The following is a 26666-nucleotide window of genomic DNA, read 5'->3' on the forward strand; positions in this document are numbered from 1 at the left end:
TGCTGCGCCGTGGGCAGACAGCACGGGCCTCGGGGTTGCCCGAGTGGGGCTCACGGAAGGGCGTGCGGGTGCGTGTATCGCACCCCTGAACGCAGCCCTGCCCTCCAGTCCTCCGGCCCCCCTTCCCCCAAACCCGCCCCCGCTGAAACCTGAGCATTGGGCCTGGGGAAACCCCAAGCCCGTCTTTCCATCAAATTTGGGCTCTGCTGCCACAAGTTGTGATTTGTTCAAGATGTAAATTAGGACTTTTTGTGTGAAACTGCTCACATATAAAACCCACCATTTAGGGGCGCCTGGGTGGCTCAGTCTTTTAAAGGTCTGCCTTTGGCTCAGGTCATGATCTCAGGGTCCTTGGATTGACTCCTGCATTGGGCTCCTTGCTCAGTGGGGAGTCTGTTTCTCCCTCTCCTGCTGCCCCATCCCCCTGCTCATATGTGCGCTCTCTCAAATAAAAAAAATTTCTTAAAAAAAAAAAAAAAGACAAACAACCCATCACTTAAAAGCATACAGTCAGGCGCACCCGGGTGGCTCAGGAGGTTGGCCATCTGACTCTTGATTTCAGCTCAGGTCATGATCTCAGGGTCGTGGGCTCGAGCCCCAACTGGGGCTCCAAGCTTGGTGGGGGTCTGCTTGGGATTCTCTCTCCCTCTGCCTCCCCCCCGCCCCGCGCTCTCTAAAATAAACCTTAGGGGCGCCTGGGTGGCACAGCGGTTAAGCGTCTGCCTTCGGCTCAGGGCGTGATTCCGGAGTTCTGGGATCAAGCCCCACATCAGGCTCCTCTGCTGGGAGCCTGCTTCTTCCTCTCCCACTCCCCCTGCTTGTGTTCCCTCTCTGGCTGGCTGTCAAATAAATAAATAAAATCTTTAAAAATAAAATAAACCTTAAAAAAAAAAGTGTACAGTCCAGTGGCATTCAGTATTCACACTGTTTTGCAACCACCACTTCTGTCTAGTTCCAGAACTTTTACTCCAAAGAAAATGACCCCAGCATCCATTAGCAGTCCCCACCGCCCCCACTGGTCTGCTCTCTGTGGATCTCTGTGGACATTTCACACCAATGGAATCCTACAACACATGGCCTTTTGTGGCCGCGTCTTTCACGCAGCACGTTTTCAAGGTGCATCCGTGTTGTAGCGCGCGGGCACCTCATACCTTCTCACGCTGGACGTGCACTGTGGCCGCCGTACAGGGCCACACGCTACCCGCCGTCTATCGAGGGCTACCTGGGCTGCTTCTATCTTCAGGTAGAATGCAACTAGTGCTGCCGTGAACATTCGTGTACAAGCTGTTGGTCGAGTCCCCGTTTGCAGTCCTTTTGGGCATGTGACTCAGAGTGGAATGGCTGGGTCAGGCGGTGATTCTAGACTAAACTTACTGAGGACCACCAAACTTTTCCACAGGGGATGTCCCCTAGCTTGTAACATTTTAGTAGTTCAGAAACTTTTGACCACCACCGTGTGGGGCCCAGAAAAGCCATCTGCGGTGGATTCGCGGGCTGGGGGCCAGTCACTCACAGATGTCATACTGTACCCACGGGGCCGTCACCTCCCCCAACGCAGCAGCTCAGCATCACCCTGGTCTGCAGCCTAGTTCCTGAGCCGTGACCTGCTGCCCACACCCCAGCAGGGGGAGGGCAGGAAGGCTGTCAAATTCAGGAACGCACGGTCCGGTCCAGTCCAGCAGACTGCCAACAACGAATGACAGAGGGGCCCAAGAGGGCGCAGGAGAGCCTCAGTCTAGAAGAGACAGCGGCTGGTCAATGGGGAGCGAGGACCCTGCTGGTGGCTGTGCAAATCCCTGCTCTTGTCATGTTGGTGACATGACCTAACCGGGCCATCACAAGGGCTGAAGTGGGGTGGAAAGCACTAGAACAGTGCCTAGACCACTGGCGATACTACATAAATACAAGTTGTCAGGGCTTTCAAGATCAAGGTGGCCCGAGCAGTTCAGAAGTGCATTCTGGTTTAACTGGCACCGAGACCCTCCCAGGTGGTGTCAGCATCTGTCCTACGGATGGGAAAGTCACTCTCTAAGACGCCTGGCTTGTCTCTGGCAGAGGCGGTGACCTAGGCATGTCTGTGGAGGGTGTGCGGGCAAGTGAGGTCGGTGGGAGTCACCCAGGGTGGGAGGGGTGTAAAGACTCCTCCAGCTCCCGGGGTGAAGGTGCAGAAGCCCATTCGTCCCCCCCGGGCACATGGCTGGTCTCTGGTGGAAACTGTGGGGACTAGCCTAGTTGGGGCACCTGGGCCCCAGCCCCGGCCCACTCACAGGAGCAGGCAGAGCCCAGGAGGAATCACAGTCAGGTTTATTGCTTTGGGTTAAACCAGTGGAGACAAGACTGGAGGACGGGGACACAGGAAGTTGGTGAACATTTCCTTCCCTTCTGGAGTCCATGGCACCCTGGGAAGCTGACCAGTGCACTTCAGATCTGCTGATCATCTGCTCACAGGCTAGGCCCCCAATGAAACTTGAGATGCACGCCCCCTGAGGCTCCGGGGAGCGCGGCTCCTCCTTACAGCGCCGTCTATGGGGTCACCGACATGGGGCTGAGCCCGGAGGCTGTGGTGATGGCCTCCAACGGGCTGCTGTCCTTAGGAAGGTGTCTTGGTGGAGGAGGAAGAGGCTGCCTCCTTCTTGGCAGGGGCCCTCAGCAGCGCCAGCTTCTTGGGCAGGCTGCTGCTGGCTTTCATTACCACGTCGTGTTCGATCTTCTTCCGGATCCCGACCTCCAGGTCCTGAGGGGGCAACCACAGGGCAATGAGACTGGGACCTGAGCTGGAGGGCGGGGAGTGCCTGACCTGTTGCCCTCTCTCCGTAGAGAGCGCATGGGGGCTGGGTGAGCAGCTCGCCCCGAAACAGCCCCTAAGGGTCTGGGGTTTAAGTCCTGCTTTTGCCCTGCACTAAAAATTTCCGTTCCCGTGTCTGGACCTCAGCTTCTAAATCTCTGCTCATTCCCATTTCACAGATGAAGAAACAGGTTCCTGCAGTGAGGAGGCACTTGCCCAGGCTTCCCCAAACAGGTGAGGGATGGGAGACTGGAACCCTACGTGCCCAGAGCCTTTGGTCTCAGCTTCCAGGCAGAAGTCCCTCCTGGCCCATGTCATCTCCGCCTGGCAGATGGCAGAACTGGGGTTCCGAGACACAGAGATGTGAGCGAGCAAGGGCAAAGGGGTTGGGGTAAAAAACTGGTACTTTAATCATATTTCTCAAACCACCCCATCCTGCCTATGAGTTCCATGACCACCATAACCACCATGACTGTCACATACCTGGGTACAGGGGACACAACAGCAAACAAGACACAGAAAAATTTCAGGGAGCTGGCACTCAGCGTGTGTATGGAGATGACATAAATGCCCATGACCTGCTAGGTTAAAGTGAAGGGAAATGCTGCTATCCAAGAAAGAGCACAGGATAACAAGTGAGGAGTGTGTGTTATTGGGGACAGCTGCTCAGAAGCACTGCCTGCAGTCAGACTAGACTCTGAGAAAGGGAGCCATGTGGATTTCTGGGAGAAGAATCTGGGCAGAGGAAACAACCAGTGCAAAAGTGCGGAGGTGGGATAAGGGGCCAGTGAGCAAGGCGGAAAATGGGAGCGGAGGGCAGGGAGGTGACAAGGGCAGATCATGCAGGGCCTTGTGGGCCACGGGGAGGATTTTGGCTTTTCTTGAGGTGGGTTGGGAGACACTGAAGGCTCTGAGCAGAGGACCAAGGTGCCCAGACTTGGGTGCTCACTGGCGCCCTCTGGCTGCTGTAGGAGGAGGCAGGAGACCAGGGAGGATGTCAATGCACGGGTCCAGGTGGTAGTTGATGGGATGGGACCAGGTAAGGGAATGATGGGTGGATTCTAAATGAATACTAAAAGCAAAAAGGATGGGATCAGACCCAGATGTGAGAGAAGGAAGGAATCGAGGATGATCCCAAGTATCTGGAAGGACAGAGTCTTCCTGAATCAAGACTGTGGCAGCGTCATGTCGGGGAAAGAGAGGGGAGGATCAGGAGTTTGGTTTTGGCTATGCTGAGTTTGACACGCCAATGAGACAGCCCGCCTCCGCTGCCAGATGGAGGTAAGCGGACCGCTGGGTACCCAGGTCTCAGAAAACCGAGGGTCTGGGGAAACTAAACAATTTGTTCAAGACTACGCATTAGTTAGCGTGGAGTACAATTTGAACCCAAATCTGACTCCAGTAAAACCAGTTTCAAATCTCTTTAAACTTCTTTATAAACTCAGCCCTACCCACCTATATAAAGAAGCTGCATTTAAGTACAACCACAAAAATGACAACCAACGCAGCTAACGTTCCCTTGTGTCCTGTGTTGTTCTCGGCGCTTTACAAGTGGCCCATGGCATTAAATCCTTACAACTCTGGAACAGAGGTGCTATGACTATGACCATTTTACATGTACAAGACTCAGGGTGAAGAAATACTAGCTGTTGATGGAGCTGCGACCGCACGCAGCACTTTCTGCAAAGCTGGGGTTTCTACTTTGCCACGCCACCTCCCCTCCTGATTTCTATGAACGGTAACAGCGAGAGCAGCTAACGTGTGCTGAACACTCTCTGCGCGTCAGGCCTTGCTCCTCCGAGGCCCGCGGAACGTGGTACGTGATGTTCCGGTACCCATGGCACAGGAGTCGAAAGAAACTGAGACTCAGAGAGCTGAGTTCTCCAGGTTCCCCCACCGGGCCCAGGCACCATCCTCTGCCCCCCCCCCCCCCGGGCTTCCAGGCTCCTTCCTTCGCCGCTCGCAAGCCCCCACTCACCTTCTTGAGCTTCCGCTGCTGCACGATGCGCGCCTTCTTGGGGGCGATCACACGACCTAGGAAGAGACGCACTCGCGTAAGGCCGGGGAGCCCCAGGCCCTCCTCACTCCCCAGACCCCTGACAGCTCCTCACCACCCTTCCTGGGGCCCCGGTTTCGCTCCGAGGCCGCTGCCGCTGCTTTGCTCTTCCCCGGCTTCCGCGCCTGGAACTTGCGCTGCCCCTGCGCCATGATGGGGCATGCGCCGGAAAAGGCGGGGCTGTAAGCAATCGCAGCCGGAAGGCGCAGGGCAAAGTGGGATACAGTGGGGCCGCAGGGCGCAAAGGCTCACGGGACACAACGTGGCAAAGCTTTACACAGACAGGACCGCAAAAGGGCGGACCATACGCGACCCTTCGCAGAAACTTCCTAGTAAAAGTTATAATGGTAAGATAACATTTACTGACCGCTCATTTGTTTTGTAAAGCTTAGTTTTATGTTCTTTGTACGTAAAATTTAGTTTAGGACTAGGGTGAAGTGATTGAGGCACTGGTGCAAACTTTACAGGTGCCTAAAATTCAGTAATCAATATAAATAGTATTCTCAACATTTAAAAATACAATTTTATGGGACGCCTGGGTGGCTCAGTCAGTTAAATGACTGCCTTCAGCTCTGGTCATGATCCCAGGGTCCTGGGATGGAGTCCCACATAGGGCTCTTTGCTCAGCAGGGAGCTTGCTTCTCCCTCTTCCTGCTGCTCCCCCCCGCCTGTGCTCCCTCTCTCTCTGACAAATAAATAAAGTCTTTAAAAAAATGATATAAATAAATAAATAAATAAAACTTTAGGGGTGCCTGGCTGCCTCAGTCAGAGAAACATGTGACTCTTGATCTTGGGGTTTTGAGTTTGAGCCACAATGTTGGATGTAGAGATTACTTAAAAAGATTAATATTAAAAAAATAAAATCAGAGGCGCCTGCGTGGCTCAGCTGGTTAAGCGTCTGATCTCAGGGTTGTGAGATCTAGCCGGACATTGGGCTCCATGCTGAGCATGGATTCTGCTTGGGATTTTCTCTCTCCCTCTCTCTGCCCCGACCCCCAACCTGTGCTCACTCTTTCTCTAGAAAAAATAAAATAAAAAATATTTCATGAAGCTATTATTTATCTTGATTAATGAGCTTTTAGGTGTCCCGTTTAAAATTCTGTACCCCAGTCACTGCCCTGGTTCTAGCCATGAAGCAACCTAAGAGGGCAGTGCTGGTATTGTCCCCATTTTATAAATGAGAACACCAAAGCATGGAGAGGAGAAGTGACTTGGCCAAGATCACACTGTAGAGAAAGGGGCTGAGCTGGGTTTTGCACTTGGGCAGGCTGGCTCCAGTTACAGGGCCCTTAAGGGCCATGCAAAGGCCCTGTGTGCTCTCCCTGCTCTAGGAAGAAGGGTGGTTGGGGGAAGGAGGTCAGTTTGGGAGCAAGCCATTTGAGAAGTTTATTATAAAACCTAAGGGAACAGGGCCAGGATATGGAGAGTCAGGTTGGTTACTTCTGGGGGTCCCTAGGTTACTTCTGGGGTCCACCTAGGGTCCCTACCCTCAGGACACGGTGGTGCTTAGGGCTGCCCGGAGCTTCTCAGGAGCAAAGACCCCCAGCTCTGTGATGATGCCGCCGGTGATGAGGTCGTGGGGAGTGACATCGAAGGCAGGATTCCAAACCCCAATGCCTGCGGGAGAGAAAGGGGAGGCAAGAAGGCAGGTACGTGGTTCTGTGAAAGTTCTCAAGCTCATCACCTGTCTCCCGCACGGTGGTTCATGAGTTGGGGAACCCTTGACAATCTGGGGATGCTAACCCTGTAAGGGCACGAAGGCACTACATGGGGTGTTAGCACCCAGGAACAAGTTTACACCCCCCACCATTCCTGGGCGGTCACTGTCCAAGAAGGCTTAGAAGTCTTATAGACATCTACCCCACTTTTGCCGGCTCCAAGGGTCTCTGTAAGCTCCAGGAACCCATCTAAGAGCCTCTGTGCAGGCAGTCCCCTCTGCCTCCAGTAGGCACATGACTCACCGTTTCATTTCCTTCAGGTCTTCGCTCAGATGTCACCCTCCCAGCAAGGACTTCTCCAATCACTGCGTCTAACTCTCCCCGCACAGACCCTTCCCATGCCCGTCCTTGCCTTGTGTCTTTCTCCTGCCCTCGCACCCGCTTCTAACAAACACTGTGGTTTTGTTATTTATCTTGTTTGTTGTCTGTCTTCCCCACTGGATTGTCAGCTCCACAAGTGCAGGGGCACTGACGTCTTTTTCACCCCTGTATCCCCGGCGCCCTAGCGCAGCACCGAGCATCGGCCAGGTACTCAAAAATATTTGCTGAATGAATAACAACCTTTTACACAAGAGGCTGCAAACTCATGGCCTCTGTTCTCTCTGCTTACAGTTGTTAAAACCACTGAGTTAGCTGCCAGCTTTCAAAATGTAGCTGTTGGAAAAATCAGAAGACCCATCCCCCTAGGGTCTGCGTTCCTGGGACCACTGGCTGGAGCAGACTGTACCTGGCCCGTGTCTCGCATCCTGGTTACCCTGCTGCCCTGGTTTTATTGTGGGGGGAGGGGGGTGTTGTTGATGCTGCTTTACACAGTCTTACAGATTCTGGCCAGTGCTCATCAGGCCTCCAGGAAAGCAGGGGCACCAAAAGCAAAACGGAGGAAAAAAAATTACGGAATTAATATATCTATTTTTAAAAAGCTGTGAGGAATTGGAGCACAAAACAACAGAATGTTAGGACTTGCCTGCGCTTAGCTGTATAGTGTGGTTTTACCTTGGCTCCGTACTTGGACTCTGGGGTAGCAGCCCCACAGTATTTTCAGTGCTTAGGGATCTTAACTGGTCCTTTTTATAAAAGATTTCCAATCCTAATTGTTACTATCTAAGGAGCACTAAGCAAGGGCCACGCACTGTCTTCCACGTCACGTGGGTGAACTCACGAGCGCCCTGGGGTTTATGAGCTGGGCCATGGTAGGAGCTCATCTTAGGGATGGGACACACCACATCATCAGAAGGGAGCACTGGGGCCCTGGGGGCGGGAGAGCTCAGGCATCCTGCTCCTGGCAGCCAGCGGCACGGGGAAGCTGAGAACATCAGTGTCTCTTCACAGGCACTAGGGGAGGCAGTATTCTTATTTCTTCTTCAAGGGAGGAAACCCAGACGGAGAACAGCAGGACAACTTGCCCTAAGTCTCCTAACTCATTAGTGTTGTACACTCTGACCTGGAATCTGACCTGCAAGGTGCTTCTGTTCCAAGATATGGCTGGAAGGAGCTGCTTATGCCCCAGAAGTCTGACTCTACCCTAAATTCACCGGCTCCCATGACAGGGCCACGGTGCCTAAAGGGAGGTGCCCAGGCGCTGTGGTGCCCTCCCTCTAAGGGGACAGCTTACCGGGGGCTGCGATCCTGACCCCATTGACATCGGTCAGCTCCTGCCCTGGGCGCTCCTCGATGATGATCTCCCTGCCCGTCTCCAGACGGAGGTCACATGAGGAGCTGGGGGCAGCCACGTAGAAGGGGATGCCGTGGTACTTGGCGGCGATGGCCAACTGGTAGGTGCCCACCTTGTTGGCCGTGTCACCGTTGGCAACCACGCGGTCGGCTCCCACAACGACAGCTGGGGAGCAAGATGCTGGGGTCATAACCTGGCCCTGGACGCCTGGAGCCCTGCCCACCGGTGCCGCACCTGCTGACCTGACACACCCCGGTGGGCCATGGCAGCCGCCGCCATGCTGTCGGCGATGAGGGTGGCGGGGATCTGCTCGTACACCAGCTCGAAGGCCGTCAGCCGGGCTCCCTGGTTGTAGGGTCGGGTCTCGGTGCAGAAGGCATGATCCAGACGGCCCAGGGCATGCAGTGAGCGGATCACACCTGTGGGGCCCGGCCCACCAGGATGTCAGGATGAGATGGAAAGCGACACACGGGCAGGGGTGGCTTATTGTTTAGAAGCAAAGCACAGGGGCGCCTGGGTGGCTCAGTCGGTTGAGCGGCCGACCCTTGATTTCGGTTCAGGTTGTGATCTCAGGGTTGTGGGATCAAGCCCAGTGTTGGGCTTCATGCTGAGCGTGGAGCCTGTTTGGGATTTTCTCTCCCTCTGTCTCTGCCCCCTGCTCTCTCTCTCTCTCAAAATAAATAAATATTAAAAAAAAAAAAATGAGGCACAGCTCACCAAAGGCTCACCGGGCACAGTCCCGTCCCCAGGCCCTTGCAGTGATTCCTTCTGCCGGGTACATGGGTGCTCAGAGAACATCTCGGTAAGGCCTTCCCTGATCCCCCATCTCCCACAGCAAGCCCCCACACCTCTGACCCCTTCCCGGCTCTTTCTCTTTAGTACTTAATGACCTTTGAACACAGCACACATATTTACTGATTGGTTGTTTGTTCCTCCTTCTTTCCTGTTCCTCAGGCCAGAGGTTCTGTCTACTGTGTTCACTGGTGGGTCCCCAGTGCCCAGAACTGTGCCTGGCACACAGTAGGTGCTTAGTAAATGCTGAGTGAATAAAGGAGTGCATGTATGCAGGAATGGTAGGGCACTCTGGTTCCTAATTGATGTTTGTTGAGTGAATACATCGATGTCTTGCCATCAAGGCCTCAGTCCCTAGGAACAAAGGAAGGGCCACCCCAATCTTTCTTTTGGGGGGTCCTCTCCTCCCTTCTCAGCACTCTTGGAATTTGCATCCTGCCCATTCTCTAGGAACATGGCTTGGGCTGGACCCACTGACCGAGTGATCCTGGATAGGCAAGTGACCCCATCAAAGCCCCTGAGATACGAAGAGTCTTCTGGCACTGTCAGCTTAGAGACCCTTGGCTCTTCATGACCTGAACCCTAGCAGCCTCCCTGCTGACGTGTGGAGTATGAGAATGATGCCATCATGGAGGGCAGAATTTAGGAATGGGGACAGATGGATCCTGAGGCCGCTATTTGACCCTGGATCCAGCCATACCTGACGTTAACGCCCTAAGCACTTGTGTACAAGAATAAATTCATATCTTTTTGGTGGGTAAAGTGGTTAGGGCTTCTTTCTCTAGCATCCAAAAAGGGCCCTTCCCCATTCCCATGGATGCCCACTCACCCAGAGCTGTGCCATAGCCAGCAGTGGCCAGTGCACCAGTGTTACAGTGGGTCAGCACGGTCACCTTGCCGCCCCCAGGAGCTGCCCGCTCCAGCAGGTGGCGGGCTCCTAGGTCCCCGATGCTCCGATTGTCTTTGAGGTCTTTCTCCAGCATGTCCTCAGCGCAGCGGATCACTCTGGGGCCAACAAGGGGCTCTCAGCACCAGTCGCCAGGCCTTGGGACCCAGGCTAGCCCCTCCTCCCTGGCCAAGGCTACGCTGCAGGAGCCCTCTTGCTCAAGCCTCTCCCGGCTGTGGGGCTGACACCCTTCTGCCGTTGTCACCTGTCACACCATTTGCTCACATAACACGTTTACCTCAGGTAAGTGGGAGAGCACAGCAATGAACAGGACAAAAATCTCTGTCCCTGTGGAGCTCACAGTAGGGAGGGGGAGGCAGGCGGTGCACACTTAATGAAGGAGAAGGCAGCAGAATCAGGGGACAGAGCACGAGAGATGAGCTGTGTTACGTGAAGGGGTGGGGAAGGCAGAAATCTGAAACCTGATGGAGAGTTAGCTCTGTAGCCTGCCTACAGAGATAGCATGTGCAAAGACCCTGAGACAGGAGCAAGCTTGGTGGGATCAAGGAACACAGAGGGCAACCACACAGCTACAGCAGGGGAGAGTGGAAAAACAAAACGGCAGGGAGGGGATCAGGACAGGAAACATTCCTCAAAAGCAAAAACCAGGAGAATGTGGTGGCTCAGAAAAGGACCTCTAAGGCAGGTGGGGCTGGACATGTTCTCAGGAGGCAGAGTCAAGGGACTGAGTGCAAGGGCCTTGGGTCCCAGCTGCCTGGGGTGGACTCTTAGTCCTGCTTGTGTGGCCTTGGACTGATGTGCCGTGCCTCAGTTTCCTTATATGTAAACCGGGTCGCTCTGCGAAAAAATGCGTTCATAGCCTCCACGTAGAGCAGCTCCTGGCACAAGGTCCCCCTACCTCTCCCGGACCGCCTCCTCCGTGGCACCCTCGCGCTCAGCCTCCAGGGCTGCGGTCTCGGCCAGGTGGCGGGCAGCGCGGGCCATGTTGACGGCGGTGGGCCGGGCGGTGACCAGGAAGCTCAGCGCGTCGCGCACGAAAGCCACCAGCGCGGCGAGTCCCGGTCCCCCCGCGCCCGCCTGCAGCTCCACGGCGAGGCTGAGGCAGCCCACGAGCGCGATGGCCGGGGCGCCGCGCACCTGGAGGGGGGGGATCCTGGCGTCAGGCGGGGGCGCCCCCTCCCACCCCAGCCCTGCCACTCCGCCTCGTGGCCCCACCTTCATGGCGCGGATAGCCTCCCAGGCCTGGCGCACCGAGCCCACTGGCTCGTAGCGGCTGTGCTGGGGCAGGAGCAGCTGGTCGAGGATCTCCAGCGAGCCCCGAGAGTAGCGGATCGCCTCCAGAGCCATGGTGTCACCGCCCCGCTCACAGCCGCTCAGGAAGCAGGGCGGGCAACTCGCACGCGGGGCTGACCTGGAACGCGAGGAGGGGGCGGGACCGGCGCCCCTCCTCCAAGGAGGCGCATGCGCACAGCAAACCCGCAGGCCCCGCGGTCCACGTGACTAATCCCACAGTACGTTCCCGGTTAAGTTTGGGGGGTTAGTCGCCTGCTGGAAACGAGACAGCAGCGTTTATGGGGCAACTACTGGGCTCTGGGCCTTGTGTTTAGCCGGCCAGAATTAGGGCCTCATAGCATGCTCCCAAGCTCCAGGGGGACACTCTTAGGCGGCTGACCTTGGCCAGAGCGAGTGCTGAAGGTGGTCTCAAGTAGAGAAAGGCCCGAATCGGGGAATTCCAAGGACTAAGGGGTCTTACTGTTGCCCTGATCTCTTTCCATCCCGGCAGGGAGCAAAGGCTGGTGAGCTGCGGACGGCCACTGGGGCCACCATCGCCCCTGGGGGACAGGGCCAAATAAGAATCTGGCTGGAACCTCAGCCCCAAGAGGGCCGCGCGGCTGTCTGGTTCACCACTGTCTCCCCGGGGCCTAGGTTAGTGCCTGGCGCACACACTGCAAATACCCCATCGGTTATCTGTTAACTGATCTTCCTTTTCCATGGTTTAGGGAGGAGGGTAGGCTGCATCTCTGGATGCCCTGCTGTTTCCAGGCCATTTTCTGCTCAGTTCACCAGTTCCCTTCAAAAGGGAAGGGAAGGGGGGCACTTTCACGACTTTCCCAGGCATCCCCTCAGGCTGGTGATGATGAAAACCCCACACCTGCAACTCCAGGCCTGGCTGCTTCAGGCATGGCCTGTGTTCCCAGCCCCCACCTTCCCCATGGGGCTCCTGCGGCCTGGTTCCCTTTCCACCCTTCACACTCAGCCCAGGCTGCCACCTCTGGGAAGTCTGCTCTGATTGCAGACCCGCCTGAGCCACCACCTTGACAGCCTCGTCACGCCATGGGGGACCGTGGCCGGGCCCACACTTGCGGCTGCAGCTTCACATGGCTGGTGAGAGTCCGGGGAAGCTCAGTTGGGAGGGGTGGGGGAAGACAGCCCCGGCCCGTCTAGCAACCTGAGGCAGGGACAAAGAAGCAGGGCTTTAATGCTGGGATGCTGCCGCACAAGGCACAAACACCCTCTCCAGGAGCAAATAAGGAACTTCCCCGCCGTGGACGGCTGAAGGCGAGGTCTGGGGAGGGGCAGCGTCTGAGCTCTCCAAGGGCTGGTGGGCAAGCAGGGCTGCAGTCTGAGGGGCCTCCTGGGCGAGTGGCAGCCTCTGGAGCAGGTCCGGTCTCCAGAACTGCTCACTCGCTCTCTGAGTCGGAGTAATCAGCCACAAGAGAGGAGCTGAGGGTGCACAGGTGTGGCGTGTCCTGGGGGGTGGCCGCCTCCTGAGAGGAGCCTGGTGGGGACTGGGGCCTGTCCTGACACTTCCCCTCCTGCCCCAGAGGCCCCCTGCTCTTGGGGGTCTCAGCTGTCTCTGGAGAGCAGTCTCGGGGGGACGTGGGCCCATCTGGCACCCAAGGCTCCCCAGACTTGGGGTTCTCCGCTGCGTGCTGGGGGCTCTCTGAGACCTCCCGGGACCGCCGCCGCACGATGCCCAGGTCCCCTACAGTGACGGGGGAGCAGGCCGGTGCAGATCTGCGGTTCTGGGCCAGCTTCTTCAGGACGTGGCCGGCTTTGCTGCTGCTGGTGGCGGGGCCCGGGGCAGTGGGGAACCAGGAGCGGCTGATGATCTCTGTCCGCTTGAGTTTCTGCTTGTCCTCGTAGGCTGGGGGTTGGGAGGGAAGAGAGGGAAGGAGGTCCAAAGCTGCCCCCTGCCTTGGCCTGTCACGGCCCACTCATGGCCGGGGACCCCCATCTCTGCCCGCCCAGTCCCCCACACCCGCTGGCTCCCCACGCACAGTCCAGGGTGTGGAACTTGAGAAGGGCGGCCAGCCTGCGGTCGTCCTCTGTCTCGGGCACCAGTGGGATGGCCAGGCTCGCCTTAGCCTGCAGCGCCTGGTCCCTCTCTTCCTCCTCCTGCATGGCTTTTTTCTTTTCCTGTGTGGTGGAGGACAGGGTGGGGGAAAGGCATGGTGGGTGTCAAAGACCCACTCTTCCTTGCCCGTTGACTTGGGCTGTGTCCCTCCACTCAGCTTCCTCCCCTTCAAGCTCGTTCGAGGAAGGGGCCTCACACAGGGCCTGGGACGCAGAAGTCACTCAGCAAGTGCGAAATCCGGGTGTCATTAACACGCGTACTGTTCAGTCCTCTGCTCATTCATTCCATGAATATTTACAGAATGATCAGCTTGTACCAGCCCTTGTTCTAGATACCAGGCATGCAGCAGTGAGCAGACAAACCCTTGCCCTCACGGGGCTGACATTCTAGTGGGTGAGACAAAGCGGCGAGGAGAGAAAGAATGCTGGGAAGCAGGGAGGGAGTGAGCGAAGGGTTCAACTGTAAATGTGGTGCAGGAGAGAGGGAAGGGTCAGGCAAGGTCTCCCTGAGGAGGTCACATCTGAGAAAAGGCGTTTGAGTGAAGGAGTCATGTGCATATCTGGTGGAAAAGTGTTCCAAGGTAGAGGGAACAGCCTGTGCAAAGCCCCAGAAGCTGAAGTGTGCTTGGAGGAACAGTGAGGAGGCCAGTGTGGCTGGAACACAGTGAGTGAGGGGAGGCGAGATCATTCGGGCTGTGGGCCATGGGGAGGACTTTGGCTTCTGTTTTAAGTGGGAGCCATGGAGGGTTCTAAGCAGAGAGATGTGAAATGACTCAGGGACTCACAGGTGGCTCCTGGTGGCCATGCGGGGAACAGATTGTATGTGGGGAAAGTGGGGGGGCAGGAGCCTGGAGAGCAGGGCAGAGAGACTGTGCTGGTCCAGGCAGGAGATGATGGGGGCTGTGGGAGTGGTCAGACCCTGAAAAATTTGCCAACAGGAGACAGAGGTGAGGGGGGGTCAAAGTCAACTCCAGGTTTTGGGGCTGAGTCCCTGGAAGGACAAAGAAGATGCCTCCATTGCTGAGAAAGGGAAGATGGGGGCTTGTTGGGAGGTTATGTTTGAGGGCCCTCAGACACCTCATGGGGAGGTGCCCGGAGGCAGGGGACACAGCTTGCAGCACAGGCCTGGCTGGAGGCATATGTTTTCGGTAACGAACAATTAGTAAGAAAACTAGCAGTTTTACTCCTAATAATGACCACAGAACGATCAGGAAAGGAAGCAGGAAGGGACAGGAGTCGTAGGATGGTGACAGCTGGTGCCCCATGGCGGTTGCTGGGGAAGGTACTGCCTGGGGGGGGGGGCGACACAAGACACCCCCCAGAGTGAGAGAAGAGGGAGAAGTTTCTCACGTCCCGCAGGATTTTCCAGAGCCCAGCCGGATGCCCCAGAGGGTGAAAAATCCATCCACGGTGCACTCATCTGATCCTGGGCCCCGACTCCCTGAGACGTGACTCCCCTGAGCATCTTCGGTACAAGTTCAGAAGCCACTGGGGTCACTGACAGCAGGGCCCCGGGGTGTCCTCAAGCCAGGACTGTGTCCCTGGGGACACGAGCCGGTGTCTGCCCTGTGCCCTCAGCGACTTGCCATGCCAGGCCAGGGGTCTTGGCCAAGCATTCGTATACTGAAATATGCACATTCCATTTCATTGTAGGTGACTTTCCCTGTTTGTTTGTTTGTTTGTTTAACCACAGGGCACTGCAGAGATGACTTTGGCAATCACGTAGGGGTGCGTTGACAATCTACGGACTTCGTTTTGGGATAGTGGAGTGGACCCACGAAAGGTATTAGGAGCTGAGCATCAGGTGAGTGCCCGGCAAGCTGGGGCTTCCCACGGGTGCCCTGAGGGAGGGACGTGATCAGATGGGGAAACTGAGGCTCAGAGGGCTCAATGACCCACCTGTAGCTAGGATGTGGTGGGGCGAGGGCTGCCCCTGCATTCTTTCCCCTCCCGATGCGGGCGACCCCCGCCCCCTGTGGTCCCGCCCCCAGACAGGGCCCCTGCGCACCCGGAACCTCTTCCGCAGCATGCTGTTGAGCGCGAAGTCATCCTTCCAGGCGCTCTGGGCCTCCTGGATGTGGCTCAGGGTGGGGAGGGCCTTCTTGAGTGTGCTCCGGTCGGCCTCGCCATGCTCCAGGCGGAACATGGCGTCTGTCTCCAGCTTCTGCTTCTTCTCGTGCTCTGTGACGGCCAGAAGGCGGCAGGGCCTTCAGGCTCCCGCACGGCTGGCTCGGGGCTAGCCTCGGGACACCCCCCCGCCCCCCCGCTCACCTGTCGTCAGCACCTGCTCGTTGTCCGCCATGTCCCAGCGCTCCTCCTTGCGCTGGGCGCCGCTCACGATCACATAGTCACAGTTGGCGGGGTCCGTCTGCATCTCGATGTAGTTGACGCAGAGGTGGCATTTCATCCGGAACCTGGGTGGGCAGAGGGCGGAAGGCAGGACACTGCGGCGGCCCCAGGCCACCTGTCGGCCCTGCCTGCTTCCTTCTGTTTGTGCGGGTCACTCGACCAGTGTTCACTGAGCACCTACTACGCACCAAGTCTCTGCGTCTGGGGTTACAGCGTGGGTGAGACAGACACTGTCCCATCAGCCCGGAACTGACCTCTGTCTGGTGTGTATTCAGTTGTTCACTCGGGTATTCAACAAACCCTCCCGAGTCAGACTGCCCTGCGGCGGGCTGGGCGGCAGCTGCTGGGGACACAGCAGTGAAGGGTGCCAGCCTGCTCAGGGAGGGACTGACCTTCCGGCAGAGGCCACACTGGCAGCAACGGCATAAGCAACCAGTGTCGGGTGGTGAGCGCTGCTTTGGAAAAGGCCTGAGAGGCGGTGTTGGAGCCGAAACCCGAGGGAGAGGGAGCCTTGTAGCTGTCTGGGGAAGAGCGTTCCAGGCTGAGGAAATCGAGGTGGGGGCCTTCCTGGGGTGTGTGAGGGACCTCGAGGGGGAGAGTGGGAGGAGGTGAGGATAGGGAGGGGACCGGGCAGAGCGTGCAAGGCCTTATGGGCCATGGGGAGGGCTCAGGCCTTTACTCTGAGGAAGGTGGGAGCCATGGAGGGTTCCAGGCAGAGGGGATGTGTCCTGATTGACAGACCAGGACAGTTTCCAGGAAAGGACCGCAGGGAGTGGCCATCATGGAAAGGCTGCCCTTCTAGTCGGACTGCTCTGGAGCCCCTTCTTCCTGCAGCTATCTGATACGTCCCTCTGAGATGCCCACCAGGGTGCCTGTACCTGTAGATTGGGGTTGTGTAATAATTGCCAACCTTCTTCTTTTCTGCATTGTAGCGAACACCTGGGAGGAGAGGGAAAGAAGGGAAGCTCAGCATCTTTTCCTTGGATGGGGGTGGACTTCCTCCAGAGACACCTCTAGAGGGCCCTAATAGTCAAGGTGGGAAACAGCCATGTCCAGGATCCATGACAGGTGCTCAAGCCACAGAGGAGTGTGGGTGGCAGTAGGAGGGTCCACGTTCAAATCCTGACTCCACTACATTCCAACCAGGTACATTAGGCCGGCTACTTTGGCCCTCTGGGCCTCAGTTTCCCCATCTGTTCAACAGGGAAGGCTATAAAGCCTACCACGCAGCGCTGTTGAGAGAATCACAGGAGCTAACGGTACACACAGCTCACGCAGCACAGGGTCTGGGCCATGGCAAGTGCTCAAGGACGGTTGGCTTTTGTTATTAATGTCCGCGTTTTTTGTTTTTTCACTGATTAGATGATATACACTCTTGATCTGCTTAATCTTGTTCATTATGTGAAAACAGCTGAAACTACAGAAACAGAGCTTGGGCTGCTGGGTGGTGTGGCCCTGAGTTTTCTTTTCCTGGTGGCTGCTTCGGTTCACAGCCCTGAGGGTGGCCCGCCTCTGGTGTCAGGCTGCACCCTGCTTCTGTCCCCTGAGCACCTGGTGGCCTTCGCAGTAGATGCCCCTGGCTGGGTCCAATCAGGGGGACCTACTGGTGGGGAGGGGGAGTGTCACTCATCCCCTCCTCAGCACTGGGGTGGCCCAGCCTCCTCCTCCTGCTCTTCCACGGCCCCGGACCCTCGTGCCAAGGGCCACCACTCGTATTTACAGAGCGAGCTGCTGTCCTGGGCCAGGCGCTGCGTGAAGGGCTGAGGATCCCTGTATCAGAGTTGGAAACGGAAGCCAGGCGGGTCAAGTCACCGGCCTGAGGTCTCAGAGCTGCCCCTATGACCACGGACCCGTGTCTGTCTGTCCATCCGTCCATGTGGGGCACGGACAGGGGTCCAGACAGGGACAGTGGCAGTTTGAGTTTATGAGCCCTCCTGTGCGCTATGTGCTTCGTGTGCCACACAGGTGGGCACTCACACTAGCTGAATTTTATGGCTGGGTAAACTGAGGCACAGAGATTAAGTCACCCGCTGAGGGTCTCCCAGCTAGGAAGTGGCAGAGCCGGGCCTCCTCACTGTTCTGCAGCGAGGTGTCCACAACCCACCGGTCACTGGGGAGCCTATCTCCTCTCCGATTCCTGATCAGGGGCCCCTGGTGGAGATGGTGTCTCACGGGCCTGGCAGGGAAGGGGCTCCCTGTCTGCGAGGCTGAGTGGTTGGGGGTGGGGTGAGGAGCAGAGGGCAGGCGGAGCTCACCCATGCCGATGTGGTTCTTGCAGCCGTCACACCAGATGTTATACGGCATCTCAAACCTACGTGAACAGAAAATGGCTTATCGGCACCTGTCCGCTCAGGCCCTGCCTGGGTCTGCGCGCCCGCGCCTCCGCCACAGCCGCATGGCAGAGGGCATGCGCGTGGGGACACAGAGAGCGGGGGGCGTTCCTGCAGCCAGGCCGGTCCTGTCACCCTGCTCTCCCGCTGGCTCACCCCGTCCGGGTGAGTCTCCACCAGTGTGGCCCCGTCTTCACACCTCACCCTGTCAGCTACACCAGCTGGAGCGGAGGAGGAAGCGAGCTGAGCGGAGCCGTGGCCCAACCAGAGTTTAGCAGAGCTGCTGTTCGGTCCTTGGATTTCTTTTCTGCGCTTCTGTCTGCACCATGTGATCTGGTCACGCGTGTGCAGCAGAGCTCCCGTTTTAAAACACCATGAAGTGAGGAATAATGAGGTGAAGACACTGTCCTACAGGCTGAGGGCTCCGCAGACGGAGTGGGAGGGGCTGGTGGGCACAGGCGATGTGACTCTGCAACGCTTCCTGTCAAGAGGTGGGACCACCCCCCCCCCCCCCCGCCCACCGCAACATGCCTGGCTTTGGGCCATCAACGAGACAGAAGGGACAGTGTGCCTGCTCTGGGGCTTGGCCTCAAGAGTCCCTGCATGCCTGCGCTCACTCCCTTCTGGAACCTGGGTGCTGCCACGTGAACCAGCCCAAGCTAGCCACCTGGAGGACGAGACACAGGTGCAGCAGAGCCTGGCCGTGCTGGCCCAGCCAGTCCCCAGGCAGGTGACCCCCGAACAGCTGAGAGAGCAACAGCTGACTGACAGAGCCACTTCCTGCTTTCTGGAATTAGACGCTGCGACACCGGGCCGCGTCAGGGGTGCCCAAGTCTCCTAGAGCCCGATACTGGGTGGCACAAAGTGCAGGGGTCCCCAGGTGGTGCCAGGGCCTTACCTGATGATGAGGATGCCCTGTGACAGCTTCCGAGCCCGCTCCCGGAGCGGGTGGCTGTTGTGGTATCGGTTGAGGGAGCCATGCTGTGCGGAAAGGACAAGGGGGCGGGTCAGCACGGCACGCCGGCACTCCCAGCGGAGAGGCCGCCTGCCATGTCCTGCGGCCCGCGCTAACAGCACACCGTGAGGCGCTGAGGCCTTGGGGAAGCAGGTTGGAATCAGGAATACGTGAGTTTGAATCTTTGCTCTTGCATTTAGGAGCTGAAAGAGCTGCGTGACCCTGGGGAGTGACGCAGCTTTTTGCCTGTTAAGCCTCTGTTTCTCCCAACTGTCAGCTGGGGACGGTGACTGTAGTTGCCTCTGGTGCTGCGGGGACAATGAGGTGAGGGGACAGCAGTGGTCAGCACTTACTGGGCACTTCATGTGCCTCCTCTTGGTTTGTTTTTGTTCTTAAGATTTTATTTTTAAGTCATTTCTACGCCCAGTGTGGGGCTCGAACTCACAACCCTGAGATCAAGAGTCACAGCTCTACCGACTGAGCCAGTCAGGTGCCCTGCATCATCTCGTTTTAACCCCTTAAGGATCCTGTGACATTGGGCTGATTTTTATTTCCCCTCTTGATGGGGAAACTGTGGCACAGTGAGGCCAGTCATGTGCCTGGGATCACACGGCTGGAACAATTCGTTCCCAGACCCTTACAGAGTGCCTACAGTGTGGGACCACAGCTGTGAACGGGACAGATGGGCATCTCTGCCCTCAGGCGGACATTCTAGAGGGGGAGACAGACAATATCCAAATGATATTGTCTAGCACGTCAGGGAGTTATAAGGGCTACAAAGAGAAATAAAGCACTAGGTGATGCGACAGAGAACGAGATGGTGGTCAGGGAGGCCCGCTGTGGGGAGAGACCTGAAGGGAGGGAAGGAGCCTGTGGTCAGAAGAAGGAGATTCCAGGTGGAGGGGACAGCCGAGGGAACAAAGGGGAAGCCAGAGGAGCTGGAGCTGGGAGAGCAAGGGGGTCTGACATGGAGCATGTGTGCCAGACCTCCTCCTGACCTTCGCTGGAAACACGCCAAGCTGGGCCCAGAGTAAAAGGTCACTGACGACACAGCCACATCTACCCCTGGGAACAAAGACTCTGACTCCAGGAGCGGATGACGTGCTCGGCGGCCCCTGCTCTGTGGAGTCTCTTTGCTAGTGTGGACACGGGGAAGGGAACCTGCCCTTACCTTTTCAGGATTGAAATCCGGAGGGTAGTACTTGTTTACACCTTTCCTTTCACCCTGGGAAGCAGAAGAGAGACGTGACTCAGAGAGGGTGTCCTGGAGGAGACCTCACTGTGCAGCCTCGAGGGGCGGGACCCGGATCAGGGAGACTGACGGACATCCCAGAGAAGCGCTGGGTTCTGAGGGTCTGAGTGGAGACCGTGACTTGGGGACCGGTGCGCCACCTTCGTCACTGGGGAAAATCCCACAAGACTCGGACTCCCCGAAAGCAAGGGCGTTTAGTGTTTTTGGGACCACGACCGACAGCAAGCACATGAAACGCTGCCCCGTGCACACACACACGTAACACGGTGAAGCACAGCACAGCTTTTGTGAGAGAAAGAACGCTTACTCCGGGGGCAAGGCTCTCGCTTTTTTAATGCTGGCAGCCACCCAATATACTGACCTCATCATCCACCAAAGTAGTGGGTCTCAAACCTGGCTGAATGTTACATCCCCCTGATGCCTGGCCCCACCCCCGGAAGTTCACCTGGAACGGTCTGCTTTAGGGTGCGGCGCCAGGACACGGGGCTTTTAAAAAGCATCCCGCAAAATGGGTGTTTGAACAAATCCTTGCACACGCATGCTCACAGCAGCACTAGTCACAACAGCCAAATGGTGGAAACTACTCAAATGCTCATCAGTGGATGAACGGACACACAGAATGTGGCCAATCCAGACAGGGGAATATTACTCAGCCGTAATACGGAATGAAGTTCTGATTCCTGCTACAATGTGGATGACCTCAAAAACGTTCTGTTCGGGGAAAGAAGGCACATACGTAAGGCCACATATGGCATGATTCCACTTATATGGAATGTCCCAAACAGGCGCGTCCTTGTAGACAGGAAGCAGGCCGGTGGCTGCCAGGGGCTGTGGGAGCGGGGCTGGGGAGTGACTGCTCATGGGGACAGGATTTCCTTTTTGGGGAGATGGAAATGCTCTGGAACTAGATAAAGGTGGTGGCGGTGCCACACTATGAAAATACTAAATGCCACTAAATCGTACACTCAACAGTGGTTAATGAATTTCACCTCCTTAAAAAACAAAACCAAGAAAGAAAAGAAAAGAAAAAAGCTGCCTGGGTGATTTTAAGCGCATGGCAAAGTTTGAGAACCACTGCCCCAAACAGATCATGCTCCAGAGTTTGGAAATACCGCCTTACAGCTTGGAGATGGGGAGGAAAGGGCTACTTTGGGGGCCTGACAAAGACCAGAAGAGAAACCCAATGAGCACAAGGCTGTCCACTCACCATCTTGGCAGCTGCCTACCGGTCCTCGCCCTCAACACGGCTGATCTGAAAAGACGATGAGACACGGATTGCGCAGTGTCAAGCCCCTGCCCAGTCCTGCCCTCCGGGGAGCCTGGTGGAGGGGCCACGGCTTCCTGGCAGAGATGCCGTGGGCTCCGTGGGGTGGCGGCAGCTTAGATGATCCTCCAAGGAGCCGTGTTTGTCTGTTTAGAAAGACAGTGTCCCGAGAAACAAATAATCAAATCAAAAAATGGGCAGAAGATACGAACAGACACTTTTCCAATGAAGACATACGAATGGCTAACAGACACATGAAAAAGTGTGTCATTAGCCATCAGGGAAACTCAAATCAAAACCACATTGAGATACCACCTTACGCCAGTTAGAATGGCAAAAATTGACAAGGCAGGAAACAACAAATATTGGCAAGGATGTGGAGAAAGGGGATCCCTCTTACACTGTTGGTGGGAATGCAAGTTGGTACAGCCACTCTGGAAAACAGTATGGAGGTCCCTCAAAAAGTTAAAAATACAGCTACTCTATTACCCAGCAACTGCACTCCTGGGTATTTACCCCAAAGATACAGACGTAGTGAAGAGAAGGGCCATATGCACCCCAATGTTCATAGCAGCAATGTCCACAATAGCTAAACTGTGGAAGGAGCCGAGATCCCTTCAACAGACGAATAAAGATGTGGTCCATTTATACAATGGAATATTACTCAGCCATTAGAAAGAACGATTACCCAACATTTGCAGCAACATGGACGGGACTGGAGGAGATGATGCTAAGTGAAATAAGTCAAGCAGAGAAAGACAATTATCATACGGTTTCACTCATTTATGGGACATAAGGAATAGCAGGGAGATCGGTAGGAGAAGGAAGGGAAGAATGAAGGGGGGTAAACAAAAGGGGGAATGAACCACGAGAGACTATGGACTCTGGGAAACAAACTGAGGGCTTCAGAGGGGAGGGGGGGTGGGGGGATGGGCAAGCCTGATGATGGCTATTAAGGAGGGCATGTATTGCATGGAGCACTGGGTGTTATACGCAAACAATGAGTCATGGAACATTACATCAAAAACTAATGATGTACTACTGTATGGTGACTAACATAATAAAAATTAAAAAAAAAAAAAGAAAGACAATGTCCTGTTTACTCTCCATCCAACATATATTTCACACCTGACACTTCTCATCATTCCGCAGCCCCCATCATCACTTGCCTGGACCAGCACAGCTACCTCCTCCCTGCTCTCCTGGCTCTGCCCTTGACTACCACCGTCTGTTTTCTCCACAGCGACCAGAAAGAGATCTTAAAATATAAATCTGAAATGTTGTTCTTCTGCTTAAACCCCTCCAGTGATTGCCATCGGTTTGAGAACCAAGTCCAACCCCTTCCCATAGCTTGTGGGGTCCCTGCCTGCCTCTCCAAGCCCGCCTCTTAGCCCTTTCCCTCTCCCTCACTCTGTTCCAGTCACGCTGGCTCCCTGGCTGCCTTCAAAGGCTCAGCAGGTGTAGGCCAACTGCCTTGAATGCTCTTTCACGACCTGTCTGTTCTTTGTCACAGGTCTCAGCTCAAACATCATCTCTGTCAGAGGCCTCATCTGACTACCTGATCTAAAGTCGCTTCTTCCCTGGGGTTCCTATCACATGGCCCTGTGTCAGTTTACTTGTCTACAGTCTGTCTCCTCCGCCAGGTCACACTGAGCCGTATCTCCAGTACCTGGGACAGTGCCCAGCCCCTGACAAATGCTGACTGCGAGAACCACTCACAGCTGATTGAAGTTCCTTAAGAATTGGTGCAGGTGACACAAGTATCAGATGCAAGGCTCCTTAAGCTGGGGGTGGGTGACCTCCCTCCTCCTGTATGTCTGCAGGGGAGACTCTGAGGTCAAATAAAAGGAAGTTCTACTTGACACCAAAGAGAAGCTACGAGGGACTGAGGTGTATTCTAGAATGGAGATGGGCAAATCTTCTCTATCAAAGACCGGATAGTAAATACTTCTGGCTATGCAGACCAAACTGCCTCTGTCCCAATGACTCAACTCTGCCGTCATTGCTAGAAAGCGGCTGCAGACGACATGTAAACAAGCGTCGGCTGCATTTCATCAAAACTTTATTTGTGGGCACTGAATTTTTTTTTAATTTTATTTTATTTATTTGACCGGGTGGGGGGGGAGAACACAAGCAGGAGGAGTGGGAGAGAGAGAAGCAGGCTCCCCGCTGAGCAGGGAGCCCGACGTGGGGCTTCATCCCAGGATCATGACCTGAGCCAAAGGCAGATGCCCAATCGACCGAGCCACCCAGGCGCCCTGGACACTAAATTCTGAATTTCACATGGTTGTCAGCTGTCACAAAATACACTTCCTTTTGATTTTTCCCAACCACCTATGAAGTCAAAACCATTTTTAGCTGGCAGGCTGTACAAAATCAGGCAGTGGCCTGGTTTTGGCCTGTGGATGTAGTCTGTTGGCTCCCTGTGCTAGAGTCAGGAAGTTTCTTTTCTTTTTTTTTTTTTTTTTTTAAAGATTTTATTTATTTATTCGATAAAGACAGCCAGCGAGAGAGGGAACACAGTCAGGGGGAGTGGGAGAGGAAGAAGCAGGCTCCTAGCGGAGGAGCCTGATGTGGGGCTCGATCCCATAACGCGGGATCACGCCCTGAGCCGAAGGCAGACGCTTAACCGCTGTGCCACCCAGGCGCCCCTAGAGTCAGGAAGTTTCTAATTGTTTCTGCCAACTTAGCTGTGTACTCTCTACCAGTTACTGCATGCCAGGTATTGTACCGAGTCTGATATCACAGCCTTGTTTCGTATTATGTCACTAGTATCTCTATTTGATGAACGAGGACATGGGGGCTTAAGTAACTTGCCCAGGGTCAGAGGTGAAGCTGGGGTGCAAACTTCCAGATGTAAACTGTTCTGCCATGACCTTGAACATCTCTTCACCTCAGATCCTCCATCTGTAAAGTGTGTCCCTGGACCAGATTTTCCCAAGGTCACTTGCAACCTAAAAATGCTCTTGTCAACAAAACAGCTAAGTGCCCACTCAGGCTTTGGGGCACAGTTCCCTGGGCCTGAATCCCAGCTCCACTCCTTCCTAACTGGGTGACTTCAGCCACTGTCTGAGCGTCTCTGAACTTATATTTTCTCACCTGTAAAGAGTATATGACGGTGGGGCTGCTGTGAATGAAATAAGACATTGGGAAGTGTTTGCGGGGTACCCCATTTACAGGAGCCGGGGCTCTTATGGGGTTTTACCACCCCAGTGACTGGCACAGGTGGGGCTACAGGATGAATGTATACAAATCTCTAGTCCTTGGTGTCAGAAGTCATCATAAACCCCCACTGGCTTAGGGCATAGTGCTTGGGCTTGGATCCTGACTCTGCTTGCTAGCATTTTGACTTTGGCAAAGCATTTCTCTCTGAGCCTCACTTCTCTCATCTATAAAGAGGGTTTATAAAAGCATCAACCTCATAAGGTTGCTGTCAAAACTCAGTGAGTTGAAGTACTTAGTCCAGCGCCTGATGCAGAGTAAAATATTGGTACCTTCGATTATTTCTCATGCCAAACCGTTTTACAAGCATCAGAATCTTCACCATAACCCAGTGAGGTAGGGGCTCACTGGTCCCATTTTTCAGATAATAAATCTAAGGGCCCTTCAGGCGTAATATGGCCCGGAGCTGGGACTAAGGTCGCGTCCGAGGCCTGGGGATTTCAGTCGGGGGTCGCGGCTGAGACCGGAGCTGGCTCCGGACATGGGCCCACAACCGCAGAGCCCTGCGGCCCCCAGCCTGCTCGTCCCCCATCGGGCGGCTGCGAGGTCGGGTGAAACACAACCAAACCCTGGGCCCTCAGCGGGCCTGACCGCCACTCCGCCCGCGCGTACTTACCTGCCCTCCTCCTGACGTCACGCCGTGCCTGTGCCCGGAAGTGAGTCCTGGGCGCGCATGGGGGCGTGACGCACTCCCCGCGTAACGCGGGCGCAGGCGCGAGGCGGGGGCTAAGCGGCAGAGCCGCGCTGATTTGATTGACTGAATGCCAAAAGGAGTGGACCAATCCGCGCTTTCTCTTCCCAACTGTGGGGCGTGACGATGCTTCCCAGGCCCCGCCCACTCTGCCTGGCCCAATGCGAGGCCCGCTTTCCTGGGAGCGCAGTCTGGCTGGGTGAAGCCGTATTGGGAGGGTGGGCCAACTGCAGTTCCCCGGCGAAATCAAACCTGCTCCCCGCTTTTTTTTTTTTCTTCAAGATTTTATTTATTTATGTGACAGGGAGACAGCTAGTGAGAGAGGGAACACAGCAGGGGAGTGGGAGAGGAAGAAGCAGGCTCCCAGCGGAGGAGCCCGATGTGGGACTCGATCCTGTAACGCCGGGATCACGCCCGGAGCCGAAGGCAGACGCCTAAAGACTGCTCTACCCAGGTGCCCCTCCCCGCTTTTAAACGGCTAGCGATCTAAGAGTTATTGTTCCATTTTTATTTTAATTAATTAATCTATTTATTTATGAGAGAGCACAAGTGGGGGGAAGGGAGAGGGACAAGCTGACTCCGTGCTGAGCACAGAGCCCCAAGCGGTGCTCGATTTCAGGACCCTGAGATCAGTACCTGAGCTGAAATCAAGAGTCCCCCACGTTTAACTGACTGAGCCACCCGGGTGCCCTTCTTTTTCCATTTTTAAATGGTTGTGGGGGGAAAAAATTACCTTTTGTGACTTGTGAAAATACTCTGAAGTTCAAATTTTAGTGCCCATAAATAAAATATTGGAAGACAGCCATGCCCATTCATTCACCCAATTGTCCATGGCTGCTTTCCCACTATAAGAGCACAGCTGAATGGTCGCAATAGAGAGCGTGAGACCCACACAACCGAAAAAATTTACTACCTGGCCCTTTGCAGAGGAAGTGGGTCGGCCCTTGCCTTGGAGTCTTCAGACCAGCCTGGACGTGCCTTCTGCACAGGGGAGTGGCTTTTGAGTTTACTTTCATGCCCTGTAGGGCCCAACAGAATCTGTTTCTTCATTTGGTCATTCAACAGCCGTTTATTAGGTGCCTGTTGTATGAGATTCAGAGAGCAAACGACACAGCCTTTCCTCTGTGGAGGCAGACGATTCAACTGGCAGTTTATCAAGGCAGTGTGAGAAATGCCGACAAGACTACTACTACCACTACATTATTCGCTGCCAGGCCCTGTTTTACAGCCCACACGAGTCGGCTCTCATGGGATCACGGTGCTGCATATGGAGTGCGCATAACTCTCCAGGCCTCATAGTCCATCAGCGCTCACCA

The 26666-nt window shown here is 55.6% G+C and overlaps 3 protein-coding genes across 5 annotated transcripts; all 3 read right to left on the reverse strand.

Moving 5' to 3' along the window:
- Window positions 1-2282: 2282 nt before the first annotated feature.
- On the reverse strand, window positions 2283-5044 carry C14H19orf53 (chromosome 14 C19orf53 homolog). Its single transcript, XM_045811995.2, has 3 exons — window positions 4897-5044; window positions 4764-4819; window positions 2283-2734 (listed from the first exon to the last, which is right to left on the reverse strand). The coding sequence occupies exons 1-3, from the start codon at window positions 4991-4993 to the stop codon at window positions 2591-2593; spliced, it is 297 nt and encodes a 98-aa protein (XP_045667951.1). The 5' UTR covers window positions 4994-5044; the 3' UTR covers window positions 2283-2590.
- Window positions 2655-12243, reverse strand: MRI1 (methylthioribose-1-phosphate isomerase 1). Of its 2 annotated transcripts, XM_045811993.2 has the most exons (8): window positions 11146-12243; window positions 10829-11067; window positions 9853-10028; window positions 8474-8650; window positions 8172-8396; window positions 6329-6458; window positions 4764-4819; window positions 2655-2734 (listed from the first exon to the last, which is right to left on the reverse strand). In XM_045811993.2, exons 1-6 carry the CDS (start codon window positions 11275-11277, stop codon window positions 6331-6333), a joined length of 1077 nt encoding a protein of 358 aa, XP_045667949.1. In that variant the 5' UTR covers window positions 11278-12243; the 3' UTR covers window positions 2655-2734; window positions 4764-4819; window positions 6329-6330. The 2 variants fall into 2 exon arrangements, with proteins under 2 accessions (XP_045667949.1, XP_045667950.2); XM_045811994.2 differs by lacking the exons at window positions 2655-2734; window positions 4764-4819 and having other exon boundaries at window positions 8466-8650.
- Window positions 12244-12389: 146 nt separating this feature from the next.
- YJU2B (YJU2 splicing factor homolog B) lies at window positions 12390-25367 on the reverse strand. 2 transcript variants are annotated; one of them, XM_045811991.2, is made up of 11 exons: window positions 25276-25367; window positions 21381-21583; window positions 20093-20146; window positions 18865-18947; window positions 17892-17947; window positions 16515-16575; window positions 16029-16157; window positions 15559-15701; window positions 15296-15468; window positions 13212-13350; window positions 12390-13078 (listed from the first exon to the last, which is right to left on the reverse strand). In XM_045811991.2, the coding sequence occupies exons 2-11, from the start codon at window positions 21381-21383 to the stop codon at window positions 12612-12614; spliced, it is 1308 nt and encodes a 435-aa protein (XP_045667947.1). In that variant the 5' UTR covers window positions 21384-21583; window positions 25276-25367; the 3' UTR covers window positions 12390-12611. The 2 variants fall into 2 exon arrangements, with proteins under 2 accessions (XP_045667947.1, XP_045667948.1); XM_045811992.2 differs by lacking the exon at window positions 16029-16157.
- Between the last annotated feature and the right edge of the window lie 1299 nt (window positions 25368-26666).

This window comes from Ursus americanus, chromosome 14, assembly GCF_024610735.1.
Source record: "Ursus americanus isolate L20-20 chromosome 14, mUrsAme1.1.p, whole genome shotgun sequence".
Taxonomy (NCBI): Eukaryota; Metazoa; Chordata; class Mammalia; order Carnivora; family Ursidae; genus Ursus; species Ursus americanus.

Excerpts from the sequence above, each read along its gene's own strand:
- C14H19orf53 (XM_045811995.2), bottom strand. The coding sequence starts at position 4,993 with ATGGCGCAGGGGCAGCGCAAGTTCCAGGCGCGGAAGCCGGGGAAGAGC. Across the intron at positions 4,820-4,896 it reads CCGGGGCCCCAGGAAGGGTG|GTCGTGTGATCGCCCCCAAG; the intron begins GTGAGGAGCTGT and ends GTCTCTTCCTAG. Across the intron at positions 2,735-4,763 it reads AGCAGCGGAAGCTCAAGAAG|GACCTGGAGGTCGGGATCCG; the intron begins GTGAGTGGGGGC and ends TTGCCCCCTCAG.
- MRI1 (XM_045811993.2), bottom strand. The coding sequence starts at position 11,277 with ATGGCTCTGGAGGCGATCCGCTACTCTCGGGGCTCGCTGGAGATCCTC. Across the intron at positions 10,029-10,828 it reads GAGGAGGCGGTCCGGGAGAG|AGTGATCCGCTGCGCTGAGG; the intron begins GTAGGGGGACCT and ends TGTTGGCCCCAG. Across the intron at positions 6,459-8,171 it reads GGTCAGGATCGCAGCCCCCG|GCATTGGGGTTTGGAATCCT; the intron begins GTAAGCTGTCCC and ends TCTCTCCCGCAG.
- YJU2B (XM_045811991.2), bottom strand. Across the intron at positions 18,948-20,092 it reads CGGATTTCAATCCTGAAAAG|CATGGCTCCCTCAACCGATA; the intron begins GTAAGGGCAGGT and ends CTTTCCGCACAG. Across the intron at positions 17,948-18,864 it reads CAGGGCATCCTCATCATCAG|GTTTGAGATGCCGTATAACA; the intron begins GTAAGGCCCTGG and ends CTGTTCACGTAG.